The following is a 16774-nucleotide window of genomic DNA, read 5'->3' on the forward strand; positions in this document are numbered from 1 at the left end:
TTGGGTAGCTGTAAATAGCGCCAGTTTAAATAATTGTAATTATCTAAAAAGGTCAAATGCTATGAATATCCTTTCGTAAGGTTGTAGAATTAAAAGTTATGAGTCATAAAAACGATGGAATCCGTAGAAATGGACAAATCATTTAGTGATTTATTAAATATAATTTTAATTTTAACCATGTCTATCATCATTTGTTGATGTCTTTCCAAACATGATGGTTCTTCCGTAGCATGCAAAGCCGGAATAACATAAACAGAAACCATCAGCCTGTATTGTTGCTGTCAATCATCCTCGTTCTTCTTTAGAGGTTATGGTAAAGGGCGTTTACAATATCACGCATGTACAGATGAATGACGACTATCCTACTTGATTTTGTTACCTTACTTGTTAAATTCTGACTTTTAAAAAGTTTATCTTTTGATGCTTCTTTTGTTTAACCAAATAAGTCACAAAGTCACTATACAGCCATATATATATATATATATATATATATATATATATATATATATATATATATATATACATACATACAGTATACGATATATATATATATATATATATATATATATATATATATATATATATATATATATATATATATATCCTATATCCTTGTGAAAGTATTCAGACCCCTTCATTTTTTTAACGTTTTATTATGTTGCTGCCTTATGTTAAACTGCTTTAAATTACTTTTTGTTCCCACATCAATCTACACTCCATACCACATTATGGTAAAGCTAAAAACTTTTTAACATAGTTGCAAATTTATTTTAAAAATTCCATTGCATAAAAATGTATACCCTTAAATGGAATAGCTGAAATTTAGCTCAGGAACATTAATATTGCTCCTATGTTACTACATTTCGAGTGGAGTTGACCAGTGGCAAATTCATTTTAATGTGTATGATTTGAAAAAGGCACACACGTCTAAATAAAAGGTCTAACAGTTAAAAATGCATATATGATATGATATAAACTTTATTGTAAGACTTTTAAGTCTGACATTTTTATGGAATTAGAGTATGTTTGTTGCACACTCTTTACAAACTGACCAAAAAAATCAGAATAGGCATAGACACAGTAAATACAGTATAATTTAAAAACATCAGAGCAAAAACCAAGCATTGAGGTTAAAAAAAATGCATGTCGAGCATCAGGGGTAGAGTTCAGAAACAAATCTGCTGCACTGAAGATTCACAGAAGCATGGAGTCTCCATTACCTTTAACTGAAGTTTGAAAAAAACAGGACTCTTCCTAGAGCTGGCAAAACTGAGCTTGGTTTTATGGGTTACCAAGAACCTAAAAACTTTAGTTCAGCTCCATGATCATATATGGAGATAGGAGAACAAGGAAAAACATCACTGGAACACTCCACCTATCTGGGTTTTGGTAGGGTGGAATTTGCAAAAACAAAACAACTCTGTGAATGTGCTTGAGTGGCCCAGCCAAAGCCTGGGGTTAAACCCACTCTAATATTTCTGGAGAAACTTGAAAATGTGTGACTGAACTGCAAAAAATGCTTGTTTGGTCTTGTTTCCAGCCAAAATATCTACAAATTCTTAAATCAATAGGGTTTTTCTACACAAATAAAAAATATTTTCTTGCTTTCAGAAAAAAAAAAAGTCAAAATTAAGTGCATTTTTGCTTGAAAGAAGCAAAAAAATCTGCCTATGGGGTAAGAAAAATAATTTTGTTTTCTGTTTGAAATAAGATTTTTTTCCTTACCCCACTGCCAGATTATTAAACTTGTTCTAAGCAAAAACTCACTTAATTTTTACATCTTTTTTTTTTTTTTTTTTTTAAACAAGAAAATAATTTTTACTTGTATAGAAATTCCCTCTTGGTTTAAAAAGCTTTAGATATTTTGGCTGGAAGACAAACAAACTAAGTAAGAAATTTTTTGCAGTGTGGTCCCATCCAAGCTTGAGAGGTGAAGAGGTGAGGAGAAGAATGACAGATAATTGCCAAAGGCAGATGTGCAAAATTTGTTGCATCGTACCCAAACAGACTTAAGGCTAAAAAGGTGACTTAGCTAAGTACAAATTTATGAATACTTATGCAATGCATGTATTTCTATGTATTTTTCTTTTTTTTAATACATTTATGAAGTTATGAAGTTTTTGCTTTGTCATTATGTGTAATGAGTGTAGATTAATAGTAATGTACAGCAGTTTAACAAAAGGCAGCGACATAAAACATGAATATATACATAAGCATGAGTGCCCACCCAACTGTTAGTGGGACATAAATAGATAGAATGAATTAGCTACCAATCTGTAAAAAAATACCTAAGGAGTAGACAGACATATAGAGAGATAGTATGGAATTTAGGCATTCAGTGTACTTCAGGTAGCTATACATTATATACATTATGCATATTAACCAATGCTACAGTTAACACTTAGGGCTTTTGCTTGAACTGGATGAGATACCTGAAACACACAATAAGCTATTACATAATACAAAAGTATTCAAGTTTCATTCCTCAGGGAAACATGCACATTGTCATTATTATTGTGTATACACACCTTTAGCAGTAATTACAAATGCTCATCTTAAGGATAGGCACAGCATTCCATGACGCAAGTGTGTCCCACCTCAGCCATATTGTATGCATGTTAGTATAATTTCAATTCTATTCGTGTTCAGGCTCATGCTGGGATGTTCGATGAAACTAACCTTCCGAAACGAGTCATCTCAAGCTCATACATGGCATCTTGTCTCAGTCTCTGCTTGTAGATTTAATTACAACTGAATCTAAAGAGCAGGGTTTTTTTTTTTTTTTTTTCGTTTTTTCAAATGGCAGTTATTCAAAATGAGCTGTGTATTGTGATTCCTTATTGGCAGTCAACATATAAACCACAAGGGCATAATTCAATTCTAGGAAACATTTTGTTAGTGCCTTGTTCCATTTACAAGGCTCGTAAAATTAATAAAACATTTAGTCTTTAAACAAATTTGAATGCATTTCTGATTTTTTGCCAGTTCAGAACAGAAAATTGCAGGATGAAGAGAAGGTGATAAAAAATTCCTTCCACATGTCTAACACGTGATTTCAGCAACATGCCTCATGAGTGCTTCACTCGATCTTTATCAGATTGATCCATTTCAGTCTCTTGAAGAATCTGACTACAGATTCAAAACTATTTCAAAATCTTTGTAAGCTGTCTTCTGCACCAACTTGTGCACTGTTAGAAATCTACAAAATCTAAGTCTTAAGTAGCACAGGAATATTAGCAATAGCCAAAATTATGATTTTTGGCATAAAAGAAAAATCTATGAAGTAAAGATCATGTTCCATGAAGATATTTTGTAAGTGTCCTACAGTAAATATATCAAAACTTAATTGATTAGTAATATGCATTGCTAAGAACTTCATTTGGACAACTTTAAAGGATTTTCTCAATATTTAGACTTTTTGCACACACAGATGTCAGATTTTCAAATAGTTGTATTTCGGCCAAATATTGTCCTATTCTAACAAACCATACATCAATGGAAAGTGTATTTATTCAGCTTTCAACTTGGCAGCTTTCAAAAATAGACCCTTATGAATGGTTTTGTGGTCCAGGGTCACATATGGGTTATGCAGACTATGCATCACTATACAAATGCTGAAATAGGATTCTTTCAAGATCATCTTAAAAGTATGCTTTGTTTTTAAAGGGACAGTTCTCCCAAAAATGAAAATTGATTGGTGTTTATCTGCTTACCCCCAGGGCATCCAAGATGTAGGTGACTTTGTTTCTTCAATAGAACACAAACTAAGATTTTTAACTCAAACCGTTGCAGTCTGTCAGTCATATAATGGCAGTCAATGGTTACCAAATCTTTTAAAAAGAAAAACATATACATGCAAAACCAAATTAAACCCTGCAGCTCCTGTCGATACGTTGAGGTCTTAAGACACGTAACGGTCAGTCTGTGCAAGAAAATTAACAGTATTTATATCATTATTTACCTTCGATCCACCACAATGTTCTGGTGTCCTGAGCGCGTTCAGGACAGTATAATGATTTAAATACTGTTCAGTTTTTTTCGTCCTTTAAAAGACTTCCCTGACCCTTTCCAGAAGACATTTTAAGGAAACTTGATTCCTCAGAAGAAACAAAACAAAACAAAAAGCCCTTAAAAACCATATATAGTATAAGGGTATAACAAGGTTCCTCACTCCTGAAAGTTTAGTTTCAATTTGTGCATCTGACTGTACATTTAAAGTAAACTTACAGACCAGACATTAATTTGTTGATTGAGATACATTAAAGGGACAATCTACTGGAAAGTTACCCTGGAAGAACCGGAATGCGAAACCCTGTTCTTTAACAAAACTACCTAGCAAACAAGTCACACCTGGAAACTATTTACATGGGCACTACCAAAATACTTAACAAAAGCTTATAAAGCGAAAGTATAGCATAGGCAAAAATTAAAAAAGAAAAAGCTATTATGATCCCAGTCTTGCTCCAAAAATCAGAACAAAGATGATTCATATGAAACTATTTGGAAATTGCACAAATAATTAAATAACAAAAGCGAAAACAGTACAGTTTATTTTGCCAAAATATTCAAGGAATGCCGTGACTTTAAATTCAGTGACTACTAGAGCGTGTAGTACACTGAAGTGCATACCACAGTTGCACTCACAATCAATCATGTGAAAACGCTAATCTTATAATGGCATCCTGTCAGCATCTCTAGCCCGGAGATTCTATTTGGACTATCAAACAAACAAACAAAAATGTGAAAAAGAATGTTTTTGAAACCATCAATAAGGTCACTTGATGAACCAGCTATCTCATCTCACTAGATGCTGCACATATTTGTAGGGCTGTACATATTTGTAGGGCTGTGGCTTTAAATGAGCTGTGTAGACATTATAAGGGTTCCTTCTGTAGAAACATTTGAGCAAGATTTGTGATTGAGGACATGTTACATTTGTATTTTATTTGTCCAATGATCCCTAAATAGGTCAAGTGGTTTAAAGAATGGATGCAAGAATGCATATTTAAATTGTACTAATAACATTTTGCATCATACATTTACATAATTTATTATTATATAATCTAGGATTAATCCTAGTTACACATTTGAGATTAACAATCATTAAAATGGTTTCTGTATTTGATTTGTTGCCAATAAAAAGCTTGGTTGTATTTTTTTTTTTTTTTTTTTTTTAAGTTATTTCCATCACAGCCACCAACAGTTTTGTAAGATGAAGTTGTGTAAGATGGCATCAAACCCACAGCTTCGCCTGGACTTTCTTTATTCTCTTCGTCTCCTTTTTCATTCTTTTCATTCTCCATGTATATATGCATACAAAAGGAAAAAGGTCATGTGGTTTCAGTCGTTGTTTTGCAAAGTGGAGCGCAGGTTTTAAGTGACTAATAAATGCGTTTGTGGGTGTGTGACCCATCATTAAACCCTTGCCTATTCAACTTCTTGATTAAACATGCAGCACCCTCCACTAAAACTGGTAAAGACGAGCTAACTAGAAAATCAAAAACATGTTTTCTGAAAAATTTACTTGCCCTTGGGCCATTTAAGACTTAAAGGAGTTACCATTTTAATTGAGTTTGGATTTAGCATTTTATCACTTGCTCACCAATGTATTCTTTAGTGAATTGGTGGCTTCAGAATTAGAGTCCAAACTGCTGATGTTTGTACTGAATAAACGTTTTAAACTTCATACTGTTGCTTCCAGCTCAAATTAAGAATTGAATACTTCATAAAAAAAAAAAAAAATAAAAATAAAAACATCTTAGTGAATTGTTGGTCTTCTGGAAAGTACGTTAATTTACTGTATATGTACTCAATACTTGGTAGGGGAACCTTTTGCTTTAATAACTGCTTCAGTTCGGCATGGCGTGGAGGTGATCAGTCTGTGACACTGCTGAGGTGGTATGGAAGCCCAGGTTACTTTGATAGTGGCCTTCAGCTCATCTGCATTTTTTGGTCTCTTGTTTCTCATTTGCCTCTTGACAATATCCCATAGATTCTCTATGGGGTTCAGGTCTGGTGAGTTTGCTGGCAAGCACACCAACACCATGGTCATTTAACCAACTTTTGGTGCTTTTGGCAGTGTGGGCAGGTGCCAAATCCTGCTGGAAAATAAGACCGGCATCTTTTAAAAATCTGGCCAACAGAAGGAAGCATGAAGTGCTGTAAAAATTGGCTTTGGGTTTTAAAAAAACACAATGGACCAACACCAGCAGATGAAATTGCATCCCAAATCATTACAGACTGTGGAAAACTAACACTGGACTTCAAGCAATTTGGGCTGTGAGCTTCTCCACCCTTCCTCCAAACTCTAGGACCTTGGTTTCCAAATGAAATACAAAACTTGCTCTCATCTGAAAAGAGGACTTTGGACCACTGGGAAAGTCAATTTCTTCTCCTTAGCCCAGGTAAGACGCCTCTGATGTTGTCTGTGGTTCAGGAGTGTCTTAACAAGAGGAATATGACAGTTGTGGCCAAATTCCTTGACAAGTCTGTGTGAGGTGGCTCTTGGTGCCTTGACTCCAGCCTCAGTCCATTCCTTGTGAAGTTCACCTAAATTCTTAAATCGAATTTCCTTGACAAGCCTCTCAAGGCTGTGGTTCTCTCACTTGGTTGTGCATCTTTTTCTTTCACACTTTTTCCTTCCACTCAACTTTGTGTTAACATGCTTGAATACAGCACTCTTTGAACAGCCAGCTTCTTTGGCAATGAATGTTAGTGGCTTACCATCCTTGTGAAGGGTGTCAATGATTGTCTTATGGATAACTGTCAGATAAGCAGTCTTCCCCATGATTGTGTAGCCTAGTGAACCAAACTGAGAGACTATTTTGAAGGCTCAGGAAACGTTTGCAGGTGTTTTGAGTTTTAGCTGATCGGCATGTCAGCATATTCTAATTTGTTGGGTTTTTGTTAAATGTAAGCCAAATCATCACAATTAAAAGAACCAAAAACTTAAACTACTTCAGTCTGTGTGTTTTGAATTTATTTAATACACTATCACCACAATTTGAGTCAAATTACTGAAATATATTTTTTTCACAACATTCTAATTTATTGAGAAGCACCTGTATATAATGGTACATTTTAAGCAAATTTTTAATTTTTAAGTGACCTCTTCCTGTAAATGAATGCATTAATGGAAATGCACAAAATGGATGGTGTTTGTTTGGTTAGTTTAGTTTGTTTTAGTCAGCTTGCTGAAAATCTCTCTTTAAAAAAAAAAAAAAAAAAAAAAAAAAAAAAAAAAAAAAGGGCAAAACACACCAGCTTAGTCAGTCCATGAGACCAGCTACCAGTTTAGAATATTCTAAACTCTTTAGAATAAGGAACATATTTTTTCCCTGAACAAACTCCTGATTTGCTGCTTATTAATAAAATATTAAATATAAAATACAATCATGCAGAATAAGGCAGTAATATGTGCTATATAAGTACTAATAAATAGCCAATCTACTAGTAATATGGATGCTAATAATCAACTAGTTAATAGTGAGAATTGATCCTTTAAAATAAAGCGTTACCCCAACTTTTGTTTAGAAGGGTAAACACATGGTATGCAATGTCAATATAACTACAGTAGATAGTCCTTACTTCTCCGTTTATTAATCTTTTTAAATATTTAAACCAGATTTAACACTGTGTGCAAACTTCTGCGATTAGGGCCTCTGCATGATCAGCAGCTCCAGGATGTGCGCAGCTTTTCCTGCATGACCTGAGGTAAATATGAGGGGGAAAAGACAGGTATTGTTAATTATAGCCCTCTATCTCCAGATATTTATGGCTCACACTATACTACATTTCAAAAGAACAATCACCTGTGGTGAGAGCAGCAGAAGAATAGACCACACGATTGTTCAGAGGCTGCTGCGGCCGATACACATTGTCGAAAGAAATTTTTGTCGGGAATCTGAGGAGCTGCAGACAAAAAAAAGAAAGCAGCATGAAGGAATAGCTGAACTTAAACAAAAAAAAAAAGACATTTTTTAGCATTTTACTGATCGCACTGATTTAGCAGAGGCGCGTGTGTATGTGGTCACATGCTTGGATCACAAGGACATTGCAACTGCTGCCAAAGGAATTTTGTTAAGATGTGTATGAAGCTGAAAGAGATGAGTGTGATAAGAAACAATGGCAGTAAAGATACAACATGAGACACAGGTTGAAAAAAGGGACGGATATGGGGGAGATAGAAGATAGTATTATGACAGTCAGATAGAACAAATGATATACTCATCACATGAGCACAAAACATATATGGGCTTGTCAATCAAAGCAGAGTTCACTAGGCAGTGTTGGGTAACACATTACAAAAAAGGCTTACGTAATCAGTTAACGTCCACATGTTGAGAGAAATCGGGATTAAGTGCATTGTGTGTACCGTGTAAACTTGATGCTTACCGTAGTTCTAGAATAAATGTGCACATGCATTTACATCTCACTTGCATTAATAAAACCAGTGCAATGCAAACTCAGAAAAAAACCCTCTAATGGTTGCCTTGTCTAGCTCTGCGTAAACTTTTTGTAGTCTGGCTCAGGGCAGTTAGGGTATGTCAAAAACTCTCATCTCATTTTCTTCAACTTCAAAATCTTTTTTTTTTTTTTGTTTGTTTTTTTTTTGTAAAGGACGTTTAGCCTTCATTGCATGTTACACTGCCTCACCCAGGCCACCTGCAGTGATGTAAGATGATTTTGAAGAGAGTTTTTCGACATAACCTAACTATCTTGAACTGGAATACACAAAGTTCACACAGAGCTAGACAAGATGAGCATTTGAGGTTAAAAAGTATATAGTATATATAGTATATAAGTCTGCTTGATTAAACAATCTCAGCCAAGGAAGATGTGTCTTGAGTCCTTTGAAACTCCATTGAAGCTGCATTTTGGAAGTTTAAACTCGAGGGCACCAAAGAAGTCCATTATATGGAGAGAAATCCTGAAATGTTTTCCTCAAAAACAATTTCTTATTGACTGAAGAAAGAAAGATCATCTTGGATGACAAAGGGGTGAGTATATTATCTGCAATTTTTTTAATATGTTAAATAACACAACTAGCCTTTATATTTTTAATCCCATTTTATTAACCAGTGTTTTTGCTGATTTTAATGATCAATCATACTAATAAGCAAAAATTACTTCAGATAAACATAACATTTGTCTCATAACATAGAGATTTCCTCTACAGGGTAGAGATTTTGAGAATGCATTTAGACCGTTATTAGCACTGTAAGTCTTGCAAAGCTTTTTTATATATTCATCTTTTAAAAGGTTTTTATATCCTTTTATACAGTTTGTTTGCCTGAGTTCCCTGTCATTGTTAGATCCCATGGTTGATAAGTTAAACACCTGTTCTGTTCATCATCCTTACTTGTATTAATAGAAGCTTTCAGTTCATTCAGTTCCTTGTTCAGTGTTGTATATGTTTAATTTTGGTTTCTCCTATGTTTTCCTGTAGTAGTAAGAAGTTTAAAAATATGCTACTCTGAGTTCCTACACTGCAAAAATTCCTTTTTTTGTCTCATTACCAGCTAAAACATCTAAAAATCCTTAAATCAAGAAGGATTTTCTAGATTTGAGAAAAAAAAAAAAAAGTCAAAATTAAGTGAGTTTTTGCTTAGGACAAGCAAAATAATCTGCCAATGGAGTAAGCAAAACAAAAAAATCGTATTTCAAGCAGAAAGCAAGATTATTTTTCTTACCCATTGGCAGATAATTTTGCTTGTTTCAAACAAAAATGCACTTAATTTTGACTTGGTTTTTTTTCTTCTTCAAACAAGACAATTTTTACTTGTCTAGAAAATCCTTCTTGATATAAGAATTTTTAAATATATTGGCTGGAAACAAAAAATCTAAGTAAGAAAAGCATTGTTTTGCAGTGTACTCCTTTCTCATATTGCTTGCTGCAGACCAGCTTTTTTTTTTTTTAGACAAACAAACAATCACAATATTTACTTTTTACACCTCTTTTGGAAATGCATAAAAACTATTTTTTTTATGCAAACCTAATCTGGTTTCTGTTCACCACTACCCAATGAACCCTGGAAATGTGAAAATTTCAAAAGTGTCTTTTGCAACAAAAATAAATAAGGCATTTAAAAAAAAAAGAAGAAGAAGTTGATTTTTTTTTAATCTCTTCTTAATTTTAAGAAGTTAGAAGTTAGTTATACATACACTACAGAAAATCACATTCTTACACAACATTAAAAATACCTCTATATGCCTGTAAAGCAGTTTTGGGTAGATTACGTAGAAATTGATTACAGATCACAAGATGAAAACTGAAGATTATGTATTACCTAACTTGCTTTAAACGTACCATTAAACCACACTGATATAAAAATAAATAATAGAAAGAAAATACATTTCAACATCGTAAAATGCATTCAGTTTCCCAAAACTGGGGTAATAAAACAATGGCAGTGGGTTTGATTGAGTTGATTTAAAGGACACAACTATTTGTGTCCTTAAACACTCGTTTTTTGAGTCGACAGCTTATAAAATTTGAGTTCTGTGTTTTTTAGCTTGTTTACTGTGCACCTCATCTCATTGCAGCTTTTAGACATTGTTCTGTTTTTTGTTATATGTCAGAAATGAAAAAGCTAATAATTAATTCTAACATAAAGAAAATAAAAATACATTAAAGTAAAAATAAAATAAAACACTAAAAACAGAAAAATTAATTTAATTTAATTTGTTTACCTGCATATATATGTGACCATTAACTGATCAGAGAACTGTGAACATTTTGTTTGAAATATTAACTTCCTCAGAGATATTAACTAAATATTTAATAAGGATGAAAAAATAAAGTTTGGGAATCCCTGCACCACATGAACAAACATTAATAAGCATAAAAACAGCAATGACATTACACATCCAAAGGTTTCAAAAGTAAATGGCTTTCTTAGAAAGGAAACTTTAAAAGAGAAAAAATAAGAATTTGAAGGAAAATCAATAAATTATTAATAATTCACTGCCATTGTGTGAATAAGCAATTTTGCATAAAAAGTAACGATTATGAGCATTTAAAAATGTAATTTAACGTAATTACAAGTACTTAAAGCTTCCTGAGATATACACTACTCAATGTACACTTTTAAGAAACAAATACTTTTATTCAGAAGAGGTTAACTAAACTGATTAAAAGTGACAGTAAAGTCGTTTAAAATTATCTATTTTTTTTAAATGCTGATACTTAAAATGTATCAATTAAAGAATCCTTTAAAAAGCTTTCCACAGAAATATGATGCAACGCATTGATATAAAATGTTTTTTGAGCAGCAAATCAGCATATTAGAATAATTTCTGAGGGATCATGTGACACTGAAGAATAGAGTAAAGATGCTGAAAATTCAGCCTTTAATCGGGAATTGCTTTTTTAATATTACAATAGAAAACAGATATATAAAATTCTACTTATGTTTTAAAATATTGTTTTTACTGTATTATTAATCAAATAAATGTGGCCTTGGTAAGCAATGCCATTTGGGCTTGGTATGATAATGCATAAAATTCTCATAGAAAGTCATGGAATTATTTGGAATTGGAAATGAATTCGCCTGTACCAGATCTCTGCTGATCCTAATGGGGTCTTTGAAGATGGTCCAAACCACAGCTTCATTACAGGGAGGAGTAGTCAGTGAGCCGTTGTAGCGGTAGTACTTCCTGAGATCAACCCCCTTTAAGAGCTGATCCATAGAAAAGGGCTCCATAATTCTGACTTTGTCTCCTAGAAGTAAAATAAAAATGAGACCACAAAATCAACATAATATTACAACAACAGAGGGTTTGCACTTAAATCACGATTTGGTTAATTGCCCGGATGTATGTTGGGCCATATTAGCGATACTCAGATGTAATCAACAGCATGGGATGTATGGTTAAAGTACTATTGAATATGCTGTTCTGCTAATTTATGCTGTCTAATCACAGACACAAAATGCTGAAGCCGTTAAATCATAGAGAAGGACTTAGCAAGCAGGAAAGGGTGCAATATTTTGACAAACTAAAGTTAAGAAGCAGTATGAAGTCAAATATTTCACCTACCTAACCAGAAATAAGAACAAACACAAATGCTGTCAAGATTTTGCCATGGAAATCCTGGTTCAGTTTGACCAACCACAAACTGTGCCATTTTTGGCACTCTTGTCCTTGATTTGTTTGTCAGTCTATACACTGTAAAAAGTTTTCACCAGATTCAACTTAAAAACCTAGGTTCAGCAGCTGCCTTAAGTTAGGTTAAATCAGCTTAAAACTACAAGTCATTTGAACTTATTACAATAAAAATTAGTTGATATAACTTGAGAGGTTAAATGACTTAAGTTTAGCAGCTGCCTTAAGTTTTTAAGTTGAAACTGGTGAAAACTTTTTACAGTGTTACTCTAAATGTTTTTCCCAATCCAACCAATTACATCCCAAAATATGACAATAATTGATCATTTTCCGCAGCAATAATCAGCAAAATATGCCAGTTTTGTTCAGTTCAGTGGCATTGTTTACGTTTATTGCTGCGAATATGGCCGATTGATGACATCTCATGAAAACACCTCTATACAGTGGCATTTAAGCTAAATTTCACAGACAAAAAAACAAGTCCATTGTCTATGCTCATCGTTTATGAAGTGTCGCTCACTGTATCACTTTTGAACCAATCAGCTTTCTGTTAGTTATTTTAAAACAGTTATTTTACCCTTTCTTGGTATCTTTTGGAGATACTCGGTGAAGCTTTCCCAGACTGCTGACGTCTGCTTTTCCTTTTCTTTGCCCTCCTGAAAGAAAAAAAGGTGGAATATATCATTTACAACTTTTAATAATTTATTTTCAACTTTCCCTGAAATCTTTAAACAGTTTGGTTAGGTGCTACTAGAAAAATCAAAGTACAATTAATATAAGACATGTTTCTCCATTCACTGTGTTTTATCAACAGAAGGAGAGGGTGAGCATTACTTTTAATTTTGTCACTGCACTGGAAATGGCAATACCTTTTACGATCATAATTAGCTAACCACAATTGCTTGGCAAGCACTTGGCTCAATAATAGACATCATTATTACCAGTGTTGATATAGCTACAGGTGTAACTAAAACCAAAACCATAAAGTTGAAATAAAAATAAACAGTACTTGAATTAAAATATTAATATTATATGAAATATATACAGCGACACACGTCATAATCTGAAAACCACGCCCACCGTGAGGCGTCTCTACATTGACTTTGTATTGCAGGAAGATGCCTCCTTGTCATTTTTGACTTATAACAAAAATCAGAACAATGTCTTAAAGCTGCTATGTGACAAGGTTTACAGTAAACAAGCTACAAAACACAGAATTACATTTTTATGAGCTGTTGACCTAAAAAACAAGCATTTAACAACAAAAGTAGAGCACAACGTGTCATATTAGTCTGAGAACTATGTCCACTGGAGGGAAATTTAAAGGCGACAGTAAACAGTCATTATTTTTAAACCATGTCAAAGTATTATTTCACCACCCTGAAAGGAGGAAATATATTGAGAAACTAAAATTTATTGGTCTATGTGCTCCTTTTCCTTACCTTTTGTTGGAGAAATGGTTTCGAACAGAATGCCCTCCTGAAAAAAACAGCACAAACTGGTTAGGTATGTTTTGGTGCTGGGATGCTGGTTTTAGCTGGTTTATGCTGGTCCTTTGCTGGTTTATGCTGGTTCTTTCCTGGTTTATGCCGGCCCTTGTTGGTTTATGCTGGCCCTTTGCTGGTTTATGCTGGTTCTTTGCTGGTTTATGCTGGCCCTTTGCTGGTTTATGGTGGTTCTTTGCTGGTTTATGCTGGTCCTTTGCTGGTTTATGCCGGTCCTTTCCTGGTTTATGCCCTTGTTGGTTTATGCTGGCCCTTTGCTGGTTTATGCTGGTCCTTTGCTGGTTTATGCTGGTCCTTTGCTGGTTTGTGCTGGCCCTTTGCTGGTTTGTGCTGGTCCTTTGCTGGTTTATGCCCTTGTTGGTTTATGCTGGCCCTTTGCCGGTTTGTGCTGGTCCTTTGCCGGTTTGTGCTGGCCCTTTGCCGGTTTGTGCTGGCCCTTTGCCGGTTTGTGCTGGCCCTTTGCCGGTTTGTGCTGGCCCTTTGCCGGTTTGTGCTGGCCCTTTGCCGGTTTGTGCTGGCCCTTTGCCGGTTTGTGCTGGCCCTTTGCCGGTTTGTGCTGGTCCTTTGCTGGTTTGTGCTGGTCCTTTGCTGGTTTGTGCTGGTCCTTTGCTGGTTTTTGCTGGCCCTTTGCTGGTTTATGCTGGTCATTGACCAGCAACATGACAAGCATAAACCAGCAAAGGGATTAACCATCATAAACCAGCTAAAACCAGCATCTCAGCACCAAAACATACCTAACCAGCATATGCTGGTTTTTCAGCAGGGTGGCCCAACGTGAAATACACTGACATCTACAACTATTTGTGTCCTTAAACACTCTTTTTTTGGGTCGACAGCTTATAAAATTTTAGTTTGTATTTTATAAAATTTGTAGTCTGTATTTTTTAGCTTGTTTACTGTAGGTACACCTCGTCTCATAGCAGCTTTTAGACATTGTTTTGTTTTTTGTTATGTCAGAAAAGACAAGGAGTCAGAGTCCCGCAATACAAAGTCATTGGAGAGCGTTGTAAATAGAAATGATAATACTACCCTCTAGTGGATTTGAAATGCGACTCACAATAAAAAAGCCCATCACAGCAAAGCCGTCTTGAACTTTTGCTGCGGTGCTGTCACTAAGATCGCTTCTCCGGCTTACAATGTGCAACTGCATAGAAAAATAAGACAGGTTAGTTAATAATATACTAGCGATATTTTCAATGTCTATCATCTGCAGGCCTCATCTCTCACCTCTAGAGGCGATCTGTGTCCGTTCAGGGTGTGCTCGGATCCCGGATGGCGCATGAGGTCCTTTCCACCCCAGTGGAAGTGGAACTGCTGGACGGTGTATTTGTGCTTCAGACCTCCTCCTTGAACTCCCACTGCTCCTGCCATCAGCTCACATTCAACTGCAGGGAAACATGAAAGACGACACGGATGAGATGCAGGTGTTGAGGTGCTTACAGTGACTAGCCTATATTCCTGTTTCCACACCTGTGTGTCCGTTATTCTTCAGCGTCTTCAAGGTGTGTGATAAACTGAAGTTAATCAGGTCAAAAGGTCCCAGCTCTTGGTTTTTAATTACTTTCTGGGTGTCAATGTTGACTGGAGACTGTTTACGCCCATTACAGTTGGGATAGTGTGTACCCCAGTTTGGGAGAGAGTTTTCTTTAAAAAATAAATCATAAAAAAAGTAATAATCACAATTATAATAATGAAAATAAATACTAAGTAGTAAATCAGGAGAAGACAATTTACTTAAACATTTATTTTGCACGAATGAACTAAATAGACATATTACAAATATGTAATTTAATATTTAAAAATATTAAAAATGCATAAATGCACAAATGACATACAACAAAATGAAAAGAAAAAATGAAAATTATACACACACTATATATATAATTTTTTATTATTTTTTTTTATTTTTATTTTTTTTACACTACCAGTCAAAAGTTTTTGAACAATAAGATCATTTTGTTTTTTGAAGAAGTCTCTTCTGCACACTAAGCCTGCATTTATTTGATCCAAAGTAGTAAAATAGCCAAATATTTTTCCATTGAAAATAACCATTTAAAAAAAAAAATTAAAAAACTTTAAAATTTAATTTATTCCTGTGATTTAAAAGCTTTTATTTTTGTATCATTACTCCAGTCACATGATACTTCTGGGCCCGTATTCACCAAAAACATTTTATCTTAGCACTAAGAGTTTCTCCTAAATAGCAGTAAAAGTTTTAGCTAAGAGTTTTCTCTTAAAACCTATTCACAAAGCCGCTGAGAAAAACTTTTACTAAGAAATAGAGAGAAGTCTTAAGCTGAGAGTAAGGGTGGGGTTGACCTCGTTGCTATGCATGATGTCAGCATACCAACTAACTATGCACACTGTGATTGGCTGATAGGGAAGAGATTTGTTTTTAATTTCATAAAAAAAAATTCAAGTCATAAAAAAAATTCAAATAAAAATAGCGCAAAACAATACAAAATGCAGTCTTTGCAGTGAGGATGATTTGGTTGTCAACTTTCTTCTTAAAAAGAGAAAAAAGGACATATTGGGTCCATCTAGTTATAAGATATAAAGAGAAAGGAGAGAATACTTATTGTGCGCACCTTCTCAAAGGATCTCCGGGATTATCCCAGCAATTTAAAGTTTACTTAAGAATGTCAGTAAACTTTGATGCTTTGCCAGAATTACTGGAGCCACATATTATAAAGAAGACCACTAATTTCTGTGAATTCAAGTACTCCAGGGCCCGTATCCCTAAAGAATTTTTGTGCAAAAAGTGGCTCCTAGCGGCCAAATTCTAAGAAAATTCTCAGAGTCATGACGTTTTCTTAGAATTTCCCCTAAAAGTGACACGAAATTCCCAGTTAATATAAAAGCTATTCCTCAAGATTCCTAGCGCTTAAAAGGGCTCCTAAGGCGAGATCTGCTAAGAGCAGGGAAGAGGACTTTTAGTGGCTTAGGAGTTCCCCTAAGCAGCTGCACAAAATGGCCAACAGAGGCAGGAGAGATGTCCTGCAAACACTTGATGACAGGGAATTATTGAGACGCTACAGATTGGATCATGCAGGAATCATGTTTTTGGTGGATCTCCTTAGAGATGCAATTACTTCACCAACTGGGCCAGCAACAAACCTTGCTCCTCAGGCCAGTTCGGCTTGCGATTCCTTTTTTTCTCCATT

General features: G+C 34.6%; 1 protein-coding gene across 1 annotated transcript; it reads right to left on the minus strand.

Moving 5' to 3' along the window:
• Nucleotides 1–7652: 7652 nt before the first annotated feature.
• On the minus strand, nt 7653–16773 carry LOC141298329 (carbonic anhydrase 9). Its single transcript, XM_073828830.1, has 8 exons — nt 16728–16773; nt 15081–15254; nt 14838–14995; nt 14668–14754; nt 12683–12761; nt 11559–11722; nt 7812–7911; nt 7653–7708 (listed from the first exon to the last, which is right to left on the minus strand). Exons 1-8 carry the CDS (start codon nt 16771–16773, stop codon nt 7653–7655), a joined length of 864 nt encoding a protein of 287 aa, XP_073684931.1.
• Nucleotide 16774: the final 1 nt, after the last annotated feature.

This window comes from Garra rufa, chromosome 22, assembly GCF_049309525.1.
Source record: "Garra rufa chromosome 22, GarRuf1.0, whole genome shotgun sequence".
In the NCBI taxonomy this organism is placed as follows: Eukaryota; Metazoa; Chordata; class Actinopteri; order Cypriniformes; family Cyprinidae; genus Garra; species Garra rufa.

Coding starts and splice junctions, on each gene's coding strand:
- LOC141298329 (XM_073828830.1), bottom strand. CDS start 16,773: ATGGAGAAAAAAAGGAATCGCAAGCCGAACTGGCCTGAGGAGCAAG. Junction 11,723..12,682: donor CCAAAAGATACCAAGAAAGG/GTAAAATAACTG, acceptor TTTTACTTCTAG/GAGACAAAGTCAGAATTATG. Junction 7,912..11,558: donor TTAGGATCAGCAGAGATCTG/GTACAGGCGAAT, acceptor TTTTGTCTGCAG/CTCCTCAGATTCCCGACAAA.